At 34.4% G+C, this 21,156-nt stretch overlaps 1 protein-coding gene across 5 annotated transcripts in view; it reads left to right on the top strand.

Moving 5' to 3' along the window:
* LOC106793760 (transcription factor SOX-5) overlaps positions 1-21,156 on the top strand; it is a 200,436-nt gene that overhangs the window by 146,624 nt on the left and 32,656 nt on the right. For all 5 annotated transcript variants that reach the window (XM_014760945.1, XM_014760949.1, XM_014760946.1 and 2 more), the window contains 2 exons: positions 9,139-10,107; positions 18,142-18,358. In XM_014760945.1, the coding sequence (XP_014616431.1) occupies positions 9,139-10,107; positions 18,142-18,358 (1,186 nt within the window). The remainder of the gene's footprint in view (positions 1-9,138; positions 10,108-18,141; positions 18,359-21,156) is intronic.

Below are 21,156 nucleotides of genomic sequence, written 5' to 3'. Positions count from 1 at the left end.
TTTTTTTTTTTTTTTAAACTTTTTTGTCGGAAAAATATCTTTCCCAGAGTTAAAAGATTTAGATTTGACAACTGGAAGGAAATGAAAGATCGAAAGGGAAAGAAGGGTCTTTGAAAATAGAAGTCTTTTCGATTTTAAGGTCGTTCGATAACGAAAGATCATTTTTTATGGTTATACCACTACGTCTTATTCCTAGAACGTATAGGGGTACATTAAAATTTCTTAGAATATTTTCTCTATCTCAAACGAAGTATAAGATATAATACGCGTTAGCGGTGCGGTTTATTCTTATTACGTCATTCGTCGGTTCTTGAAAAAAATTCGCAAATGATTTTTGTAATCTTAAATACTTTCGACGATAAATCCGTTCGTGAAGAAAGTTCGCAAAACTTCGTCTCGAATCTTATCATCTCTCATCGGGTCGAAAAATATATACATATATATAAAAAAGAAAAAAAAACTAAAGAGAAATTTTTCAACTAGCAGTCATCTACTCTTTTAGCATAAACTTCGTATCAAAGCACACGTTTTTTCGTGAAAGTAAACATATATATATATATATATAATATGTATAGGTACGTAAAGATTTTTGACGAAGAACAAAATATTTTCTTATCTTCCTCTTGTCGTGTGTGACGATGATGCCGGGAAAGGGTGAAAGAGGGGTGGGGGAGAAAAAGCCATGGAAGGAGGGCTGAAGCAGAGAAAAAGAAAAAGAGTAAGAAAGGGGGTTAAAAGAAGAGAGGGTGCGAGTTACGAAGGCTCGTGCTGATAACATATTCTTGGTAGAAGAAGAAGTAAAGGAAGACGAAGAAGAAGAAGAAGAAGAAGAAGTAGAAGAAGAAGTAGAATAAAAAGAAAAAGAAAAAGACTGACGGAAGATTGCTTTTACAGTATCCGACAGAGCGTACGTTGTCGGTTCTTCTGAGCTCGTCGACGAACGTACCACGCTTCTGCGTTTCTCGTTGGTCGTTGTCGAGAAAATCAGAAAGAGGGAGAAATAGAAAGAGAGAAATATAGTAAAGATGGGATAGTATTAGTGATGGTGTTGTATGTCAACTACGACGAACTTCATCCTCGTCGTGCGTGTTGTGTCACGTGTAACGTCACTCTGCTGGTACATTACTGTTAGAAGAGAACAGTATTAGTGTGTTTTAGTATTAGAGTGTTAGTGTCAGTACGTGGGTATAGGAGTCAGAAGAGTATCTCTTTCTCTCTCTCTCTCTCTCTCTCTCTCTCTCACTCACTCTGTCTTTCTATATGCGTGGGTGTGGTCCGGAGCCGCTCATACATAAACAAGAGATCGGCCGTCGCAGCATCAAAAGAAGAGACGCTTGCTGGGACTCCATTATGTAGAGCATATCCCACGGCGCTTCTATAAAGAATACTAACGATATGGCTTTTCTCTCCTGGCCACGCTTTTCCCGCTTCCTTTTTCCTATCGTGTGCTTTCTTTCTATCGTCTCTCTCTCTCTCTCTCTCTCTCTCTCTCTCTCTCTCTCTCTCTCTCTTTCTCTCTCTTCTATACCTTATTCGTCTTCTTACTTACTTTTTTTCTCTCTCTGTCTCTGTCTCTCTGTCTCTCTCTTTTATTCTATTTCATTTACATTTTTTTTTCCTCTCTCTCAATATGTTTCCCGTTTCTTAGAGATTTATCCTTGCAAAATTATTATATTTTATTAATAGCCTTTTTATCTCGATTATATTCGTCAGACGTATTTCTTCTAACAATTTTATATTATATCGTAATCGTTCAATTGATAATATCTACAGTCACGTTTTCAACGTTTTATTCTACGTGGTTAATAAATTATTGAACATTTTTGACGATTTTTTTTTCTTTTTCCTTTTTTATTTCTTTTTGTTTCTATTGTTTTTTTTCTTTCTTTATTAATAGATTTTATGTGACGTTTAAAATAGAATATTACGAGAAAAGAATAACTTGGACTTTTTCTACCCCCTTCTCTATTCTCTCACTCTTTCCCCCCCCCCTTCTCCCCTTTTTAGGGGAATTCGTCGAAGAGGATGCAAACAAATCGAGTTCTCTCAAGTACGTAAATTTCTTGAACGATTGCGTAAGGTTTTATATGATAAAGGATTATTGAAATAATGAGAAAATTTTAATGACCTCTTATCGGTATTCCATACTACATTTTCTTTCATCCTTATTCCTTCTTTCTTCTTCTTCTTTTCTTTTTTTCCCTTTTGGTAGAAAAAAATACGATTATCCGTAGTAGAATAAAATTAGTCAATGACGTCCGTTTTCTTTCTTTATCTCGTTCGCATAATCAATGCTCGGTTGACTTAATTGTATTAGTACTTTCCTTTCTTAGGGGTGGGTGGAACGTAGAGGGTGATTTTCTATCTCTCTCTCTCTCTCTCTCTCTCTCTTACTTTTTTTCATCGTCTATCAAAAAGAAAGATATTATAATAAATTTTTATAAAATTTCTTACGGATTTATTTATCGTAGATCATTTATTTTGTTTTCATTATCTATCGTTTCCCATTTATCTTAAGATAAGAAATTTCTAGATTATTATTATTATCTTATGTTAATGAACACATCTTAAATCCCTGTAAGAAATACTTCTTTTCCTTTTTCCTTTTTCCTTTTTCCTTTTTTTTTTTTGTGTAATCTTATAGTGTCCTTTCTCACATTACAATGGACCCTATAACACATTAAGAAGAAATTTAAGGAAGAAAACAAACTTGAGACTGTTGAAAAATTCCATTGTTTCGTGTCCTTGCCCACTTTTCACCTAGAACAAATACTCCCGTTGTTTCTTCCTTGTTTTATTTGTCCTCGTTTGAACGAGTTTCGAAAAAGAAGTACTTCCGTTTTTCCTTTCATTCATATTTTTTTTTTTTCTCTCTTTCCATGGTCTTTCTCTCTTACGTTAGTCCACCCTTAGAGTTTTCTTGATTCATTCTTTCACCGGCGGAAGTCGGGTAGATACTTTTCCAGCCACAACAGTGTACCACCGTACCACTAGTTGTGTACCCCTGTCTTGCTACTTGAGCTGAAACAGATGCTGCATTCCAAAAAGCTTCGTTTCCATTGTACCACTAATAGAAAGTCAAGCGTTGGGTTTACGTTCTCTCTTTCTTTTTCTTTCTCTCTCTCTTACTCTTACTCCTTCTTTCTTTCTGTTCAGTGACTCGACACATGCACGGAAAAATCTCACCACTTGGGTTCTAGAGATTTCTCTAATCGACTTTGCCTTCACCCATCACGACGGTCTTAGAAACAGAAAAAGAAAAAGGAAAAAGAGGGATGTTTTTACGCTGTTATTCTTTTTCATTTTTTTCTTTTTGATTCTTTTTCCTTATTCTTTTTTTCTTTTATTCTCTTATATTTCTTCTTCTTCCTTACTCTCTTACTTATTAATGTTGTTGTTGTTTTAGATAAAAATATTCTACCGAGTTAACGATCATCAGAACCTTTAAACCGTCTACTTGTTTTTCTTTTTCCTTTTTTTCTTTTATTCGCAATTTTGTAATTATTTTTTTTTTTCCCTTTCGAAAAAATCTCGTAAAACTTATCCCAGTCACGAATAAACTATTCAATATTCTCCTACTCATAAATCGTAAATCTAAATAAGGTGTTTTATCGCGTATATAATTAAACGTGTATAGTTAAACGCAGGAAAGGTTAAATCGTGATTTATAAATAAGCAGTGGCGCGATATAAATGTATTATTGATTTTTATAAATATTCGATTAATTATTTAAAATAGTTGTCGAATTAGCATAAAACTTCTCTGTAAAACGTGGTCTGTCTGTCATGGAATCGACGATGATGGCCTGTTGAATGTAAAAAATCTCTGGACGTATACACGAGCATATCACGATCCCTATATCACGTGTTTACGATAATTAAATTTGTGTGTGCTTTCAAAAGAAAAAAGAAAAAAAAAAAAAGAAAAAAGAAAAAAAAAGAAAAAAAAAAAGAAACATATACTTAAGAAAAAAAAAAGAATGAAAGTGAGAAAGAGACAAACATTAAAAAGTGGTTGAAATTTTCTAGCTATTCGTACAGCTAGCGGTAAGATCTTTTTCGGTTCATCGACTGACTAACTGACTGACTGACTGACTAACTGATTCTCTTATAAAATTTTACGAGCTATGGCTAATTACTCGTGCGATAAGTTTTCACTTTCGTTACAGATATTTCGTTAACGCGGTTTAATAAACGGATCTAAGAAAACAAATCAATATAACAAGGTTACAGTATAATATATATTCGTTCGTTCATTCGTTCGTTTCATCGTCGCGTGCAAATTATCATGGTTATCGCCAAAAATGTCGTGAGAGATATCGATAAAATGCGAAGTTCGCAAACAAAAATATCTTTTACTCCTTTTCATACAAATAAATCGTAAATTATGATGTTACACATATACCTATATATATATATATATATTTTTTTTTTTACAATCGTTCGAAAGATATTAAGGAAATAATACATAATCGTGTTACAGTCGCAAAATATTACTAAATAAATATACAATTTTGTCCGATAATATCATTTATTTTTTTCACAATAATTTTTTATCCATCTTTTTTTTATAAGTAAAGATAATAGGAAGAGAGAGAGAGAGAGAGGGGGAGAGAGAGAGTGAGAAAAAAAAGGAGCATGGTTTTAAATATAGCCGTAACATTGCTTTCAATGATACTATGTAACTGAGATGTTCGACCTTTCCCGATAAGACACTAATGTGCTCTGCTCGAACGAGATAATCCTATCAAAAGCACTTAAATGTATTACACATTAATAATATTACAACTTCATAATGACTTACATACAGTTATCCGTAATAATTGATGAATTGATGAATGGTTAATACGATTAATAACTATTAACGATTATTTATTTCAATTTAGCCTTTTTTCTCTTTCTTTTTTTTTTACTTCGGTAATATCAATATTCTATTTTTTTTCATTACAGTATAATCGTTTTATAATAAAAAAAAAAAAAGATTCAAGGAACGACCTTGAACGTCGATTATACAAAAATCGTACAACGAATTACGTCAAAAGAAAAAGCGACATTACGACGACGAGAAGGAAAAACAAAACGTCCCCCTTCCCCTTCCCCCCCCCCTCTATCCGGGAAGCAAAGCAAAGCCCTGATGCTTAATTTTTATCCAAAAAAGGGGGGTTTGGCAATAGAACGTGAAAATGTGGAGATTGGTGAAAAGGTATTCGAATAGGGAAGGCCCATCGATAATAATAATTCCATAATTTATACAAAAAACTTGTACTCGAGGATGCACCCACTTATAAGCTACCTGTACCTGTATCTACCCTCTGCCGTTTTTAAATAATAATGGTGGTGCCTAACGTTTAAAAACATACGACGAAATGGTTTTAACCGGTGAACCGGCGTAGTAAACAGTACGACGAAAAAATTTCCACACACACACACACACACACACATCACCGGGGCGTAATTTAATTTAATTTTTTCCTTTCGAGAATCACCACCTAGCATCGTACAATGAAGAGGAGGGATGCAGGTGTGTGTGTGTGCAGACGCGCGCGCACTAACCCAAACCGCCGCGTATTCCGCATAATATTTTCAGGAAAAATTGCTTGCGTAATTGCTGGTTTCGCGAGGTTAATGAATCAGTATCTGAATGAATGGAAATTGCATGGCAGCCGGAGGAGAGTACTTAGCGAAGCAAAAAGAAGGGGGGTGGCTCGTCGTCGTTAATTTATCTCCGTAACGTTCTCCTAACGGTCTGCTTTATGCTTGTTGGTTTATCGATGTCAACCCGTTATCGAGCACACAATACGAGATATACATAAATCTATACTTACTTACTTACTTACTTACTTACGACGATGATGAAAATACTAATTCTAAAATTTCGATTCGAAATTCACGATAATGCTTATTTATTTATAAACTATCTCCCCACCTCCTCCTCCTCCGACAATTACATTTTCAATCGATATTCTTATAATTATATCTATTCTCTGTATAATTTATAATCGACGATACATAGACGAGATGAAGAATCAATACGAGTATAACAAAATATAAAATTCGTATATTATAAAAAAAATTAAATATGCATATAATTTTTACAAAATTTCTCTTATTATTCTCTATAAAACATTTTTGTTTTCTGTTTCACAATTTATAGAAATTATTTATATGTTCGCGAAAAGATCAACTCTCGAAGTATAGATAAAAAAGAATATAGATAGAAAACAATAAAAAAAATCGAACTTGAACGTTATAGATAATATTAGTTATCTCAGGTAAATAAATATTCTTATTAATTCTCTTGTGTTCTTTTTTCCCTCTATCCTACCTCTCCCAACTCTTTAATTTCACACATCGTGGATTATATTTAATTAACGAGTAAAAAAACAAAGCAAAAAGAGAGAGAGAGACAGACAGACAGACAGACAGAAAGGGAGAGAAAAAGAGAGAGAAGAAATAAAAGTTCTTGCGATCTCGACCTTTACTTACTTATGTTAGTTGGAAAAAGAGAGAAAGAGAATCAACGAGGCAATAAGTTTTTCTCTCATGCACGCGCGAGCAAGGAAGCACGTGCTTGCTGCGCGCCAATTCGCAACTAGCGTTTAGCCATTCACAATCCAGCATAGTAGAAATGCTGCGTAGCGTGGTTCGGTCACGCATAAGTCACTAATACTTTCGTTCATTGTCAGCATTATTATTAGTTTTAACTAATAATTAAAGCATGATTAAAATATAGAATGATCATGCACTTGCGTACGTATATATATATATATATGTTTTTTTTTTTACGTACATTGTATATGTGTACATGTGTACGAATATTGATAATAAAGTACAGATGTCTCGCCTACTAAGCTTGGTTATCTTTTTAGCCGCCTCCCACCACTCCTCCCTTCACCCTGCCACCATTAACCACCACCAACACCACCACCACTACCATAATCATCATTTCTATGATCTCAAGTTCGTTTTCTTTTTCCCAAGAAGCTAACCGATCTCATCTTCATGCAACTTCCGCGTTTTTAGTTTGAAATAATGCATACTTACAATTAACTATTTTTATACACATATGTATTATATATATATATATATACTACTTGTTACTACTACTACTACGATTTTTTAGCTATCATAATAAGATATTGGATAATCTTCATTCTCGTTTATTAGTTAAACATATAATTTAACACATCTTTGAGATCGGTTTCTTTTCTCTCGTCTTAGATTATGATTATTCATTAATTATATACGTCTGTTTGAAAAAAATCGATAATCTTGAATTTAACTAGACAAATAATTATATTATATTTTGATCGATCTATATATAAGTATATAATACTAATCGAAAAAAAATCGAGATAAATATTGGAAGAAAAAAATATTTAACGTCAAATGTGATCTTGGCGAACGAGGAGAACGATTTTTAGGAATGAAAAAAACAAATAAAAAAATAAGGATAAATCAAATCAATGAAAATCTTTATTTTTGCAATTTTTTTAGACGACGTCGTGGATCAACGAAATCGAGTCGCGAACGTTATTGACCTCGTAACCTCCTCGCTCGAGTCCGGCAACAGAAGATAATCGAAGAAACTGACTACTCTTCTTCTTGCCCCCCTTCGCGTTTCACTCTGGCTCATCACTCGTTCTCTCTTTCTCTCCCATACACACACACACAAACCTTATATACACAAACACATATATCCCACCGATCGAAAAGAGAAAAAAGATGATTGACAGAGCCGAAGAGACAGAAAAAGAGAAAGAATAAAAGAGAGAGAGAGAGAGAGAGAAAGAGAGAGAGAGAGAAAAAAAATATTACGACACTCGCACGCAATACAATAATTTATACACGATAATCGCGTTTCATTATTGCGTCTTTTCTTACCACGACCGCGATTACATAATGCGAATCCGAGTGTAGATCGTGCATTAGCAACAGAACACACGTCTTCGGGGTTCCTTTCAACTATTACACACGTTAGTTAATTCGTTCTCGATCGTAGTACCACGATTTAGATTTAGATTTGGTCATTTGTCGACGGAAATGAACGTACGAAGACGGGCAAGTCCGTATCTAAATTAACACCCGCTAAACCAGATGTCATCTCTCTCTCTCTCTCTCTCTCTTTCTCTCTCTTTCTACGTCTGTCTCACGACGACGAAGAAGAGTATTCAAATGTAAGAAGCGACTAACCTCTCTCGCTCTCTCTCTCTCTTTCACCCCCACTACCCTTCACCCCCACTACCCTTCACCCTTCTCTCATTCTCTCTCTCTTTCTCTTTCTCTCCAATTACGACTAGATGTTTCTAGTTTCGAGTTGGTTAACTAAAAGCGCAACACACACACACACACACACCCTGACACTATTTCTCTCTCTCTCTCACTCTTTCTCATTCTCATATTTCTCTCTCTCTCTCTTTCTCTCTGTTTCTCTCCCTAAGGAGATTTCCGTCGGACGTGTTTCTCGAAGCATGGAAGGCTATGGGGTTCGATGGCCTTTCCGATCTCCTCTCTCGATATCGTACTAGAGAGCACCTTTTGCCAAGCGATTACGACTGGAGAGGAGAGAAGATTTCCACGAAAAAAAAAAAAAGTAAAGAGTGTTGAAATTCTCGGCGAAGTTATTAAAAAAAAAAAAAAAAAAAAAAAAAAAAAAAAAAAAACATAGGAATAAGAACAGGCAAAGAAAGAGAAGAATCAAAAAAAAAAAACACCTCCCCCCGCCCTGTAATGTCAAATCGCGAAATGTGTATTACCACCTATGTTGTCTCGACTTGACTTTTTACTCTCGAATCGAAAAGAATAAAATAATAATAAATAATAAAAAAAAAAAAGGCAGACCGAGTAAATAAATAAATAAATAAATCGGAAACAAAAACCACACGATTAAAAAACGAAAATAAAAAAACAACAACAAAAATGCAAAACGGAAAAGGAGCTTTGGAAGAGTGGGAGAGAAATATAATTAAAAAAACAAAAAAAAAAAAAATACGAAACCAATTAAAAAGAGACAAAAACAAAACGTAATAAAAAAAAGTGACGAACGAAACGACAAAACGACTCTACTACTACTACTACCAACAACAACAACAACAACAACAACAACAACAACTGAGCAGTACTTTCCCTTGTGTTGCAGACCGAGAATGTCCTCTAAGAGGAAATCGCCACCAACGAAGCTATCGGAGGGCGGGGGCGGTGCGGGTACAGTTTCGAGCGGAGGCAACGAGGAGGAGGAGGACACGAGCTCTTCGGTGGTGACTGCTGCTGCCGTTGGAGGAGGTGGAGGAGGTGGAGGAGGAGGTGGTGGTGGTTGTAGTAGCAATAGTAGTAATAGTAGTGCAGCCACCACTGCTACCATTATTCCTGGTGGTGGTGGTGGCAGTAACGGAGAAGAGAACGCTGTATTGGAGGCCTCGGTCCCATCAACTGGGACAAACGAAGAGGGTCGTGTTTTGGACGTCGAAGAGAGTTACTCTCAACAAAGAGGAGGAGGAGGTGGAGCAGGAACAGGAGGAGGAGGAGGAGCAGCAGGAGGCCAAGAGTGCGAATCCTCCGGTTGTTCCTCCCCGGCAACTACCAGCGAGCCGGATCTTCGAGACTCGCCTTCACCATCCTCAAATTCCATTCGCGGTGCCAAAAGGCAGAGGATCCTATTCCTCTCGAATCAAGAAAACGCGAGTTCCCTATCATCATCAACCGGCCCCTATCATCATCCCCATCATCACCATCACCATCACCATCATCACCATCATCATCACCATCGTGCGAATACCACTTCCTCCTCGGCATCTTCCTTAACAGGCCTTCAAGAGGCTGCCAGTTCCTCCGAGTGTGGTTCTCCGCCTACTCTTCTCAACATTGACTCTTATTTTCAACCTCATCATAACGATAACAACAACACAGTTACGCAAAACAACAATCACAGTAACAACGGTACCGGTATCACCACCACGGCAACTACTACCGTACCGGCTAGTAAAAGATCCATGGATGACGTTCTAAAGAGGCTAACCTGTAAGATGAACAGCGAGTCTCTATCCCTTCAAGACGATGTCACGGATAACAGGCGGAGTGCCACGCCTCCAACTGGACACAATTCACATAGGTTTGTGTTGTTCTTGAACAAACTTTTATCAACGAATTCTTCTTCTTCTTATTCTTATTCTTCAAATTTACTTACATTCTTTCGAATTTATCTTTTTATACGTGTGCCTGTCACAGCGTGTTCACGTGGGTATATATGTTCAGATGATCATATATATATATATAGGAACATCTTAAGAATGAATTTCTAATAAGAATGAAATCATTATAATGCGAAAATACGTGGAAATGATAAATCGTTTTACATTGTGTTAGAACGATGAGAAGAAACCCGTCGCTTGTCAAACGGAAATCACGGAAAACGTCTGATTTCTAACTGTCTTAAATAACGGACAGATAATTTAACATTTTACCATTATAATCGCGTCTACACTTCGATGATATATATATATTTTAATTTTACGCGATGATTGATACAACTCTTTTTGTTATCGATAAAACATCAGACATTATTATCCCGACTTGTTACCGACATTTAGGTTTTATACTAATTACGAAAATTGGCATGATTCATCACGTTCATTTGATAATCAATTTTATTAACATAAAAATGTGTGATCTATCGAAATAAATGAAATATTACATTTAAAACATTTTACAACATTTTTTCGATTTAATTAACTTTGTTAAACTCGTAAAAGGATTAATCTCGTGATCCGTAAGCAACGTTTTGAAGAAAACGGATGCTGTTAGTGTCATTCAAATTTCCGTTTCGTTTTAAAACGATTCAGGAAACATTAAGAAAAGAGAGAGAGAGAGAGAGAAAGAAAAAGAGAAAAAAGAGAATTCGTCTTTCTTACAGACATTCCTTTTTCCGTTTGATTTTTATTGACGCTTATCATCCCATGATAAGATTCTAAAAGAGTACGGTCTTATGTCGATCTTTGTTATGTAACATTTAACATATTATAATGCGTATAAACATACACGAGTATATTACAAATCTAAATCTGCATTATTTGTGTCTCTCTTAAAATATGTAATTGAAGTGATTAAGAATTAAGTAAAATTGTGATTATTTTTCGTTACGAAATACCATCATCACGTATCAACCTTATTTTTATAATTAGGATAGGATAGGAATCGTTCGAAATTATCGATAAAAATGCTTGATTCAATTCGTTTCGTCTCTTTCATAATCACATTTCTTCTATTATCTTTATCGTGTGTTTAAATTATTACTAAGAATTAAATCGACGTATATCTCTATAGAAAAATTATTCTTCGTTAGTTCGTTAAAGAGTTCATATTCGTTGGAATAATATTGTCATTTGAATAAAATTAATCGTAAATTGTTCTAACCCGTAAAATTAAATATGCTGCGAATCCTTTCGTAAATGAAACATTTGAGACATCAACCTTTTTGACTTGAGAATATAAATGTGCCAACGCTCCCTCGATGAACGTTTCTTTTAAAAGCGAACATTGTACTCATGAAATAGAGAGAGAGAGAGAGAGAGAGAGAGAGAGAGTCGTAAACCAAATCCTTTTTTTTCTCGAAGTTGAAACAAAGCCACACGAGACGAGATGGTAAAGAAGGAAAAATAAAAGATCTTCGATAAAGCTTTCGTTGAGAGCCCACTTTCGAGTATGTAATATATTTCGTGAAATATGCTCTCTTTCTCTCTCTATATCTCTCACTTTTTTTCTCATTCTCTTTCTCGTTTTTATAAACGTAAGACAAAGAACCATTGTCGAAATACAATCGTTAAAAGCAACCAAATGATTTTTTTCTTCTAAATAAACATCGAAAGGATTGTTAAAGTCGATATATATAATACGTAACTATCGCGAGTGGCTATGAGTAATCGTATGATTCGTGAAGAAAAAAAAAAAAGAAAAAAAAAAGAAAAAGAAGAGAAGAATATAAAAAGATCGATACGATTATTATCCATCTATCATTTTTCTTACCGTTTGATAATGAACTTTAAGCGGAAATATTCTTCGTTACACGTGCCGCTTAAAACAAATAAGCTTGCATTCATATTCCTTCCGATCCCACCCCACCCACCGCCCCTTTCCCCTAACATATCGAGAACACAGTAAAGACGATAATCGTTCCTAGGTAATCAGTTCCGTCGATGAATTGATTCGTTGTAGAGAAATCGTAATTGTGAGAAGACTTCCCCGTTCCATCTATCTCTCTTAAACCCGTCCTAACTCCCCTCCCCCTCTCCCCCTACCCCATATCCCCTCTCTTCGTTTATCTTCCACTCCTCGTGTTTTCTATTCATTTTAATTCTCGTACAATTTACAATGTCACGGAGACAGAGTGAAGATTGTGTCAGCACGTGGGCTTATTACCGATCCCTGGCATACGTCATAAATAAAGTGGCCGTTTATAGGATCGTTATCGTCTTCCGAAGTCATTATATATAAACTTTTTGTTTTCTTCGAGTGAAACGGCAATGATCCAAACGATGAACATTTTCAAGTCGACTCCAATCGTCCGTAGAGGAGAAACGTTTTATACATCGTCGTCGTCCGTCTTTCCGAGAATAATGTAGTGAAGAGATATATTATATAGAAGAGGCTTACACTATCTTTCTCTTTCTCTTTCTTTCTCTTTCTCTATCTCTATCTATCTTTCTTTATTCGGTACGATAATATGTTAAAGAAGCTCGTGAAAATCTTATACTATTTATTATTCCTTCCGTTGATTGAACTAATCCTTTACGTTATTTTATTTCTTAACATTTCTCTATCTTTCTCTCTCTCTCATATATGCACACATATAACTACTACGCAAGATTGAATTTATGTACAAACCAGGGTATAATTTGTATAAGCTCAATTTATACTTTTTTGTGCCCCTTCCCCCCCGCCCGTCCCTCGCGTCACGTAAAACGCAAGCGTCGATCGTTACTCGGCACGTAGTAGGTATATAGATTACAGTAAAAAATATCCGAATAGGCTAGTGAGTGAGCGTACGAGTGAGTAAAAGTGAATAAGAGAGAAAGAAAGAGAAAGAAAGCGATAATGTGCAATCCAATCCCACGTCTTCTTGATGTATTTATCGAACGTACGCGAGTGAACTTGGCAAAGGCAGATGAAGCGGGACAGAACCGTGCCAACCCGTTAGCCACATCGAGAAACGGTTGCCACTGGGCCAAAATTCTTCCGAAATTTTCGCCAAAAAGCGCGTACAAGTTGGTTATTCGGTCGTTCGTTCGTTCGTTCGTTCTTTCGTTCGGATTTGTACGTGACGTTTTATATTATCTCTCTCTCTCTCTCTCTCTTTCTTTTTCTCTCCCCCTTTTGGAGTTAATTCAATTCTTCATCGTCTCTTACCTTGTCAGATTGAACAAAAGGGATTAATCTAAGGTTTATTATTCTGGCCTATCGATGACGTTAAACGTAATAATGTGTGTGTGTGTGTGTGTTGAAAGATATTACTTCATTGTGTGGTACTTCTAACGTGATCCAAGAATAATAATAATAATAATAATAATAATAATAATAATAATAATAGCTACCCTACCACTTAGTTCGAGATAAGTGACACGAATTTTCTCTAAATTCGAGGATTTCGTCATGTCCCGAACATTCGGAGATCGGTTACCTCGAATTATCTTATTAATCGTTCACGAATCATACGAGTATTCTTTGCGAGTTAAATTAAAATTAAAGTTAACGTACGTGATCGTTATATACGTATGGCACGGTGAAACGTCTGATGAAAATCAAAATAGAAATGATGTGAGTGAACTCTTTTCCAATTTAATGAATTTATCAATCTTTCAATCAAAATGATTTGTATCACCTAATGTGTTTTATCTCTTTTCTATATATATATATATTAATAATTTAATAATCAATTTCACGTTGACATACGACGATGGAGCACGATAAAATTTATGGAAAGAAAAAAACTACTGAGATTGATAATTTCGCAAAGCAAATAACACATTTGCGTGTGTCTCGTCGAGTAATTCTGAATGATCTTTTCAAAAATAAAAAGAAAATGAAGAAGAAGAAAAAAAAAGCAGGAACAGTTGTTTCTGACGTCGGCAGAGGGGTGGGGGAAGAATAAAAAAGGGAAGCTTCTTCTTTTCCACGAAGGTCAGAAGTATTTTCCTTTCGCAAAATTTTCTTTTTAAAGAACGCTTTTCAGCGTTGAACTACGAGAGAGGAATGAAGAAGTTGTTTAGGAACAACGTAACGAGCCGTGGCATACTCGAGACCTACCGTGTAACAGCTTTGTTGCGTGTTGGTTGCAACTCGCGAACGTATATCATTACTTGCTTGTGCTTTAATCTCATCCACCAAGAACACACGAGTCATATTACGAGGCGTGTGCTCATCTTCTATCCATAGATATGGATGACCAGCAGTAACTAAGAATACAAGAAAGAGAAAGAGAGAAAGAAAGAAAGAAATGAAATACAGGGAATGAAAATGAGAAAAGAGAGAAAGATATAACGTCCTACGTACGTTGCCTTAAGAAATTCTAAATTTAAACGTTATTCGATAAAAGCCTTTGAAACTAACGTAACGTTATTCCGAGTGAGACCGATAACACCGTTACAAGACGTCCTATCTATGTGTAACATGTTTCTCCCCCCATATCGAACGAGCTTTTCTCGTAAACCTTTCGTCTCGAGAATGTTACGAGGGTGTTTCCAACGTTTCGTATGATATATTTTCATCGTGTCTATCGAATAGAAAAAGAAGAAGAAGAAGAAAATAGTAAAGGAAGAAAAAGAAAAATTGGTTTCATTGATAATCGATTATTTATACGCGTTACGTTTTTTACTTACAATAAAATATTTATAATACAATATTGGCAGATATATATTATTAATTAAATCGAAAATTTCATTCTCCCCTTTTTCTTTTTATTATTTCTTAAATATATAAAATATTATTTAATTTTTATACAAATATTACCTGGTCAAATTTATTTTAACCAACATTTATACGATCCATATATATATATATATATATTTTTTTTTCTAATTAGAATAATACTATACACGAATACACGTTATCCGCGCGTTGTATTTTCCATAGAACGGACAAAATCGGAAGGAAATTGCGTATAAAGAGGAAACCAGGAACGAACTGAGAGATGTCCATTTATCTCTTAGCCCGTCCGAAGGGAAATAAAGCCCTTCGAATCTCTTAGCGCGTAATAATAATAACAGAATGAGGCTTTTGTCGGGAATAGTAGCGCAGGGGGTGGCGGAAGGCCAACAGGAGAAGCGGGGTCACTGGGCGCGAATAGAAACCATGATCCCTCTCTTTCTCTCTCTATCTTTCTCTCTTTCTCTCTCTTCTCCAAGCGGCGATATTATCGGTCCAAAGAAAACCATGCACAGCCGGAGCCTTTCATGGACGAGCGCGGATAAGAAGCCTTCTTCGCTAATTACAAGCCGAACGTAGCTTCTGCTTCCAACAGTTCTGAAAGAACCCAACAACGTTCTTTCCTTCTACCTTGCGAGCACGCCCCACACAACCCTCAATGTAATAATATATAAAGTATTTTATTCTTTCGAGAAGACAAACAAAAAAAAGAAAAGAAAAGAAGAGAATAATTAATATAAGAACTTGTCACGCTTGTTGGAAAATTAATTACTATCGTATGTGAAAATCTTACATGTGTAACAGTGAAAGATTGAAATTGGAAAATGTCGAGATTTTTCATGGTCCCTTTGTCGTTAACATATTACAAATACATCAGTGAAATACCGAATATTTTATATTAATATATATCGGACAAATACCAAGCTACCATGTGAATCTTGACATTATCCAATTTCGATCTTTCATGGTAACATATATATCAATTTACACATTCGAGGCATCGAAAAACAGAATGGACTATCCCATATTTTCTCATTTTCTCCCTAAAATATATTCAAATCTGTTTGTGAAGAACCCCTACGAAGAGTTAAAAATTCTATTATCCACTTTCAAAAAAAAAAAGAAAAGAACAAAAAGAACACTGATTTAAAACAAATTACGACAAAAATATATCTACAATTACGTTATTAAAACGTTTATTCTCAAAATCACAGTCTATAAGCTTAATTCTGATTCTCAAAGCTTCATCCAATAAAACAATATTCATATACAAAATATAATCACGATATTAAATATAGATACGTAAAATTGGATATGAATCGTATGTAGAGAGTGATTACTCGATGAAATGGGAGTAATGAAAAAGTCAAAAGAAAGATAAAAGAGAAAAAGCAAGAAAGAAAGCAAGAAAGCAAGAAAGAAAGAAAGAAAGTAAAAAAGAGAGGAAAGGAAATAAGAATCTTCTTTATATTGCAGTATCCGAGACTTCAACGCCTTGGACATGCGTCGACCTAGATTACGAAGGACGGTGTCTCTCTTCCCGACGTTTTACGATTCTTTCTTACTTCAGTGGGGAAATCTTAGCGTTGTCCTCGATGCGTTGAATGAGAAGAGAGATGTCTTAGGGTTAGCCCTCGTTGTCCAGCTGAGAGTGATTCCAAAGAGAGAGAGAAAAAGAGAGAAAGAGAAAGACATATAGAAAAAAAAGGGAGAAAGAAAGAGAGAGAAAGAGAGTCCAACGATGCTCTCTCTCTCGGCAGTACCACAATACCGGCAGGGTATCACTTATTCGTGGTCCATTTTCCCTGACATAAAAGAAGCAGGAAGAGACTGGAGGGGTGTGCGGAGAGAGGAAACTCTCGAGGATTGAGAATCGAGGGTTGAGGGACGTAGTGTGCTCCGGGGAGGGCCCATCACGGGTGCAAACACTCGCTTCACCGTGATTGCGTGGCCGCGACCCTATCTATTATTCACCTGACTCCCAACCTCTTCCTCTTCTACCTTTCTCTCTCTCCTCTCCTCTCCTCTCCTCTCCTCTCCATCTCTTCATCCTCATCCTAGCTAGCTAGCTAGCTAGCTAGTGCCATTACGTGCCAACTACACTACTGTCTTCTTTCGGGGTTTGTTTCTACACCGTTGCTGAGCTTTTGCATCTACCATTCCGGACTTTTCGTTCGGTCTTCGAAAAGCTGCCAGCTCGCCCTTTTTTTCTTTCTTTTTTTTTTTTATTCTTTTTTATTTTTTTCACAAAGCACTCACGTCCTTGTTAACTTGGACCTTCTCGTCGTTTCAAACATCATTTCTTTTTGTGTATGTATCGTATGTATACGTGTGTGGGTGTTTTTTTTCTAGTTTTTTTTTCTTTTTTCAATAAAAATGCTTACAGATATCTATTCGTTTACGATATTTCAATATTTTCGATTGTTTATTTGATTAGATATTTGTTATCTTTTGTTTTTTTTTCATTTATATATATATATATAAATAGGATACTTGGAAAGGCAAAGTAAACTTTTTTTTTATTGCTAAGGGTCCACAAGGGTACCTGGTTTTATTATTAATTATCGATAGATCTAAAAATCGTAAAATCCTTATCCTTGTTTATTTTTAAGATAAAATAGTCCCTAAATTGTATCCCTTAGATACGTAAAAGTATAATGTAACAAAGAAATGACGGAAGAACAAGTATGCCAGCTGGATCTAAGAACAGTATATTACGAAAAGTCGTAAGAGTAACATCGAATAAGCGTAACAGCAACGAATCATTATGCATCACCGCCATATATTGTACTATTATATTAATTATATTGTTATTGAATAGTTATAGTTAAAGTGTTATTAACTTTGTCTATTCTTACAAATTAAAGAAGTTAAATATCGTGTTGATCATTATTGAATATTAATTACATTCTTATATTCGTAAATATATATACATATAATATAGATTTCATTTAAACGGGAATAAATATTGTGTTGTTATTATTAATTTTCTTTTATATCAAATATATATCAAAAAATATGTTTGTTTGTAAGATAAGTTGAAAAAAATGCAAGTATAAAAATTAATCTTAAAAATATGAAAATCATATTGAAAAATATATTTGAAATGGGTTGTCAATAGAAATGTAGGATAATCGATGTAACAATACGAGTTAAATAGATAAAAAAAAAAGAATGAAATAGATCACTTTTCTATTCCTTTTAATGGCATTTTGTCTAATGTTTATAGCGGAAACGCCGGTAACGTGGCGAACAACGTGCCTCCTTCGCCCCCAGCTACAAGCAGGATACAAAACACGGAAGGACAGGTTCAACAGGACGGTGCAGCGGCCCTTCATAGGGTCCTCTGCGCCGAGAGCATCGTTGAGAAAGAACGCAGGCTCTCCGAAATGATCCTGCAGCTGCAACTCCTCAGGGAACAACTGCTCCAGCAGCAGGACCAGAAGGTAAGATTTTTCATATTATTAGAAATAAAACATTTCGATGTAAACTACTTTCTTATTATTTTTACGATCGAATAATTATCAGAAACAAATTTATTCGAATAAAATTATATTATGATTATTATATAAAATATATTAGGGGGTTGAAACAAAAGTTCGTACGTTTATTGTGTTGTTTCAGATAATACAATTTTGTTTTGAATTCAATAAAATTATTTTATATCGAAGTGAAATATTCATTTGAAATCCTAATATATTGTTTATTGAATTTTTCGATTATTAGAAATATTAATGACGAAATATTCGTTCGTGTATTTTACATGACAGATAATTGTCATGATATTTAAACGATTGTTATTATAAATTCACTCGAAAATCTTTGATATCTATACGTTATTATTCAACTTCAAAAATATTACGGAATTTATTGATTAACACACAATATCATTGCGTTTCGTTTCCGGTTGTTAGATGGACCAATCTACAACCCACGTTTCCGCTCGTAAAAATCGCATCTGTCTTCCGTTCCGCATATCTCTCTTTTTCGGAAGGATGACGTATTTCTTCGTAGTTAATAGAAATAGGTTTCGCGTTTAAAACAGAATAATCATTGAGAATTTCGTTTGCAGTCAATGTTTTTTTTGTCAACAAACAAATTTTCTATTATATTTCACATTTTGTACGCGGTTTCATGACTTCTATTTGTTTGTTTTTTGGAATGTTCATACATTTTCTTGTCTCGATAAGAAAATTTTCACTGATCATCGATATCGGACAACAATACATCTTATTTATTTCTATTTTAACGAATATTAATGAAAATGAAAATTATCCAGAGAGAAAGATTAAATTTCGTTTCGATCGAAACGATAATTTTATAATATGTAGAGGGTTTAATTTATTTCAATTACGTTAGAAATAGATATATATATATATAAAGAGAGAGAGAGAGAGACAGAATATTCGGAAATAAATGGACACATTAATTAATTATAATATTAATTTATATATTCACCACACACACACACACAGTGTTGCGTTAGTCTTAGATAGAAAGGTAGATAGGAAGAAAACGATATAAGGATTATCAAATAATACAATTATTTGTGATTGACACGATATTAACAGAAATTGGATCGAAATATGGCAGGATCGTTGTACCCGTGGCTCGCGTTATATTTCTCCCCTCGATATTATATCCAGAAATAACATTTTCTACGTTCTTAATAAAATTCGATTAATCTTAACTCTCTTAATAGTTGTATTAAATATCAACGAAGTCTGTGATAATCAATTGTGACTATCGATACACGAATTGAACAGAGACTCGAAAACGTCACCCAAAGAAAACAAATCAAATTCGGGTTTGTTTCTCGAACGATTTAACGACTACAAATATAATTCGACTAAACTAAAGGAAAAGGAAAGGGTAGGGAAGGGAAAGGGAAGGAAGAGCGTGAAAACGCAGCAGAAACATTATTCGAAATGTTGCCATAGCCATACGGATCGATCGTATAACACCATAGTGACAACACATAACAAGAAGGAAGCAAGACCGTGCTAACGAAATTAACGATTACCAAATAGACAGTCGAGATTTATCGATCTCTCTTGAACCCAAAGCAACGTTTCAAGCTTCTCAATCTCTCTTCTTTAATCGACACGCGTATCTCTACCCCGCGATCCCTAGGATTATCATTATTAATAAAAAACCGTACGCAAGTTAAATCATTAATTTAATTGACTCGTATTTAATTTGCGCACCTTTGTCTAATTTATTCGAATTAATACGAAACTTTTCTCTTTACCTCCATCGTAACTATCAATTTTTACACTGTAATTCGAATTATGCGCTCGTTGCTTTTTTCATTTTGCATCGTTAAAAAATGATTATCATCGAATCGAATAAGATTCGTAATTGATAACACTTCCTCGAACGGTTATTTTAACGAGAAAAAAAAGTAGAAATGGATAAACGGTATCCCGCGTTCGATATTCTTTTTCTAATAATGAAAGTAAAATCATGAATTTTACGTTACTCGACTGGTATATATGGTTGGATTATTTTTGTTCTATTCTTTTTTTAAAATATATTCTTTTTTTCATTTCTTTCTGATCGTTTCGAAAATATAACGAACGATCATAAGGAAGTTATAAATGTCAAATTTTCATAATCCATACGATTCAATGAACAAAGATATATATAATTGATACACGATGTTCCGTTAAAGATTTGACATATTCTTAAAACGTTAAATAGTTTAACGATACGAATTTGAACTAATCGATCGTAACATTAATATAGTGTTTCTCCACTTTTTATGATAAATCTTTCAGTCAACGTCCTTTTAAAAGATTATACTTAGAAAAAAAGTATTTAATTTAAATATACAATGAGTGTCCCTTTAAAATCGTACAACGTTAACGTTTACTAGATTTTTCCTTGAAAATGATTGATCCTAGTGTACTTAAGATGACGAAAATTTAAAAATGAATACATTATTAGTATAACTTAATTACATATTTAACGAGTTTCAATTGAAAAAGCTTCATTTATAACAAATTTATTAAAACAATTAAAAAAATAATGTACAGAAGACGTTAATATAAATCTTGATTTTTTTCATGTCTAATTATTGGTCGTCTTATGTTTTCACTGTTATTAATTAAATGTTCAAATCCTTTAAATAAAATATAACATACGTGAAATATAATTAAGTAATATATAAACAATAGTACATTTGTTTAAAAATGACACACACATTGATTAATATAAATTAAATATTAAACAAATTACGATC

This window comes from Polistes canadensis, unplaced genomic scaffold, assembly GCF_001313835.1.
Source record: "Polistes canadensis isolate GaletaPanama2010 unplaced genomic scaffold, ASM131383v1 scaffold_18, whole genome shotgun sequence".
Lineage (NCBI taxonomy): Eukaryota > Metazoa > Arthropoda > Insecta > Hymenoptera > Vespidae > Polistes > Polistes canadensis.
The sequence above is the reverse complement of the archived record's forward strand: the minus strand, read 5'-3'. Positions and strand labels throughout refer to the sequence as shown.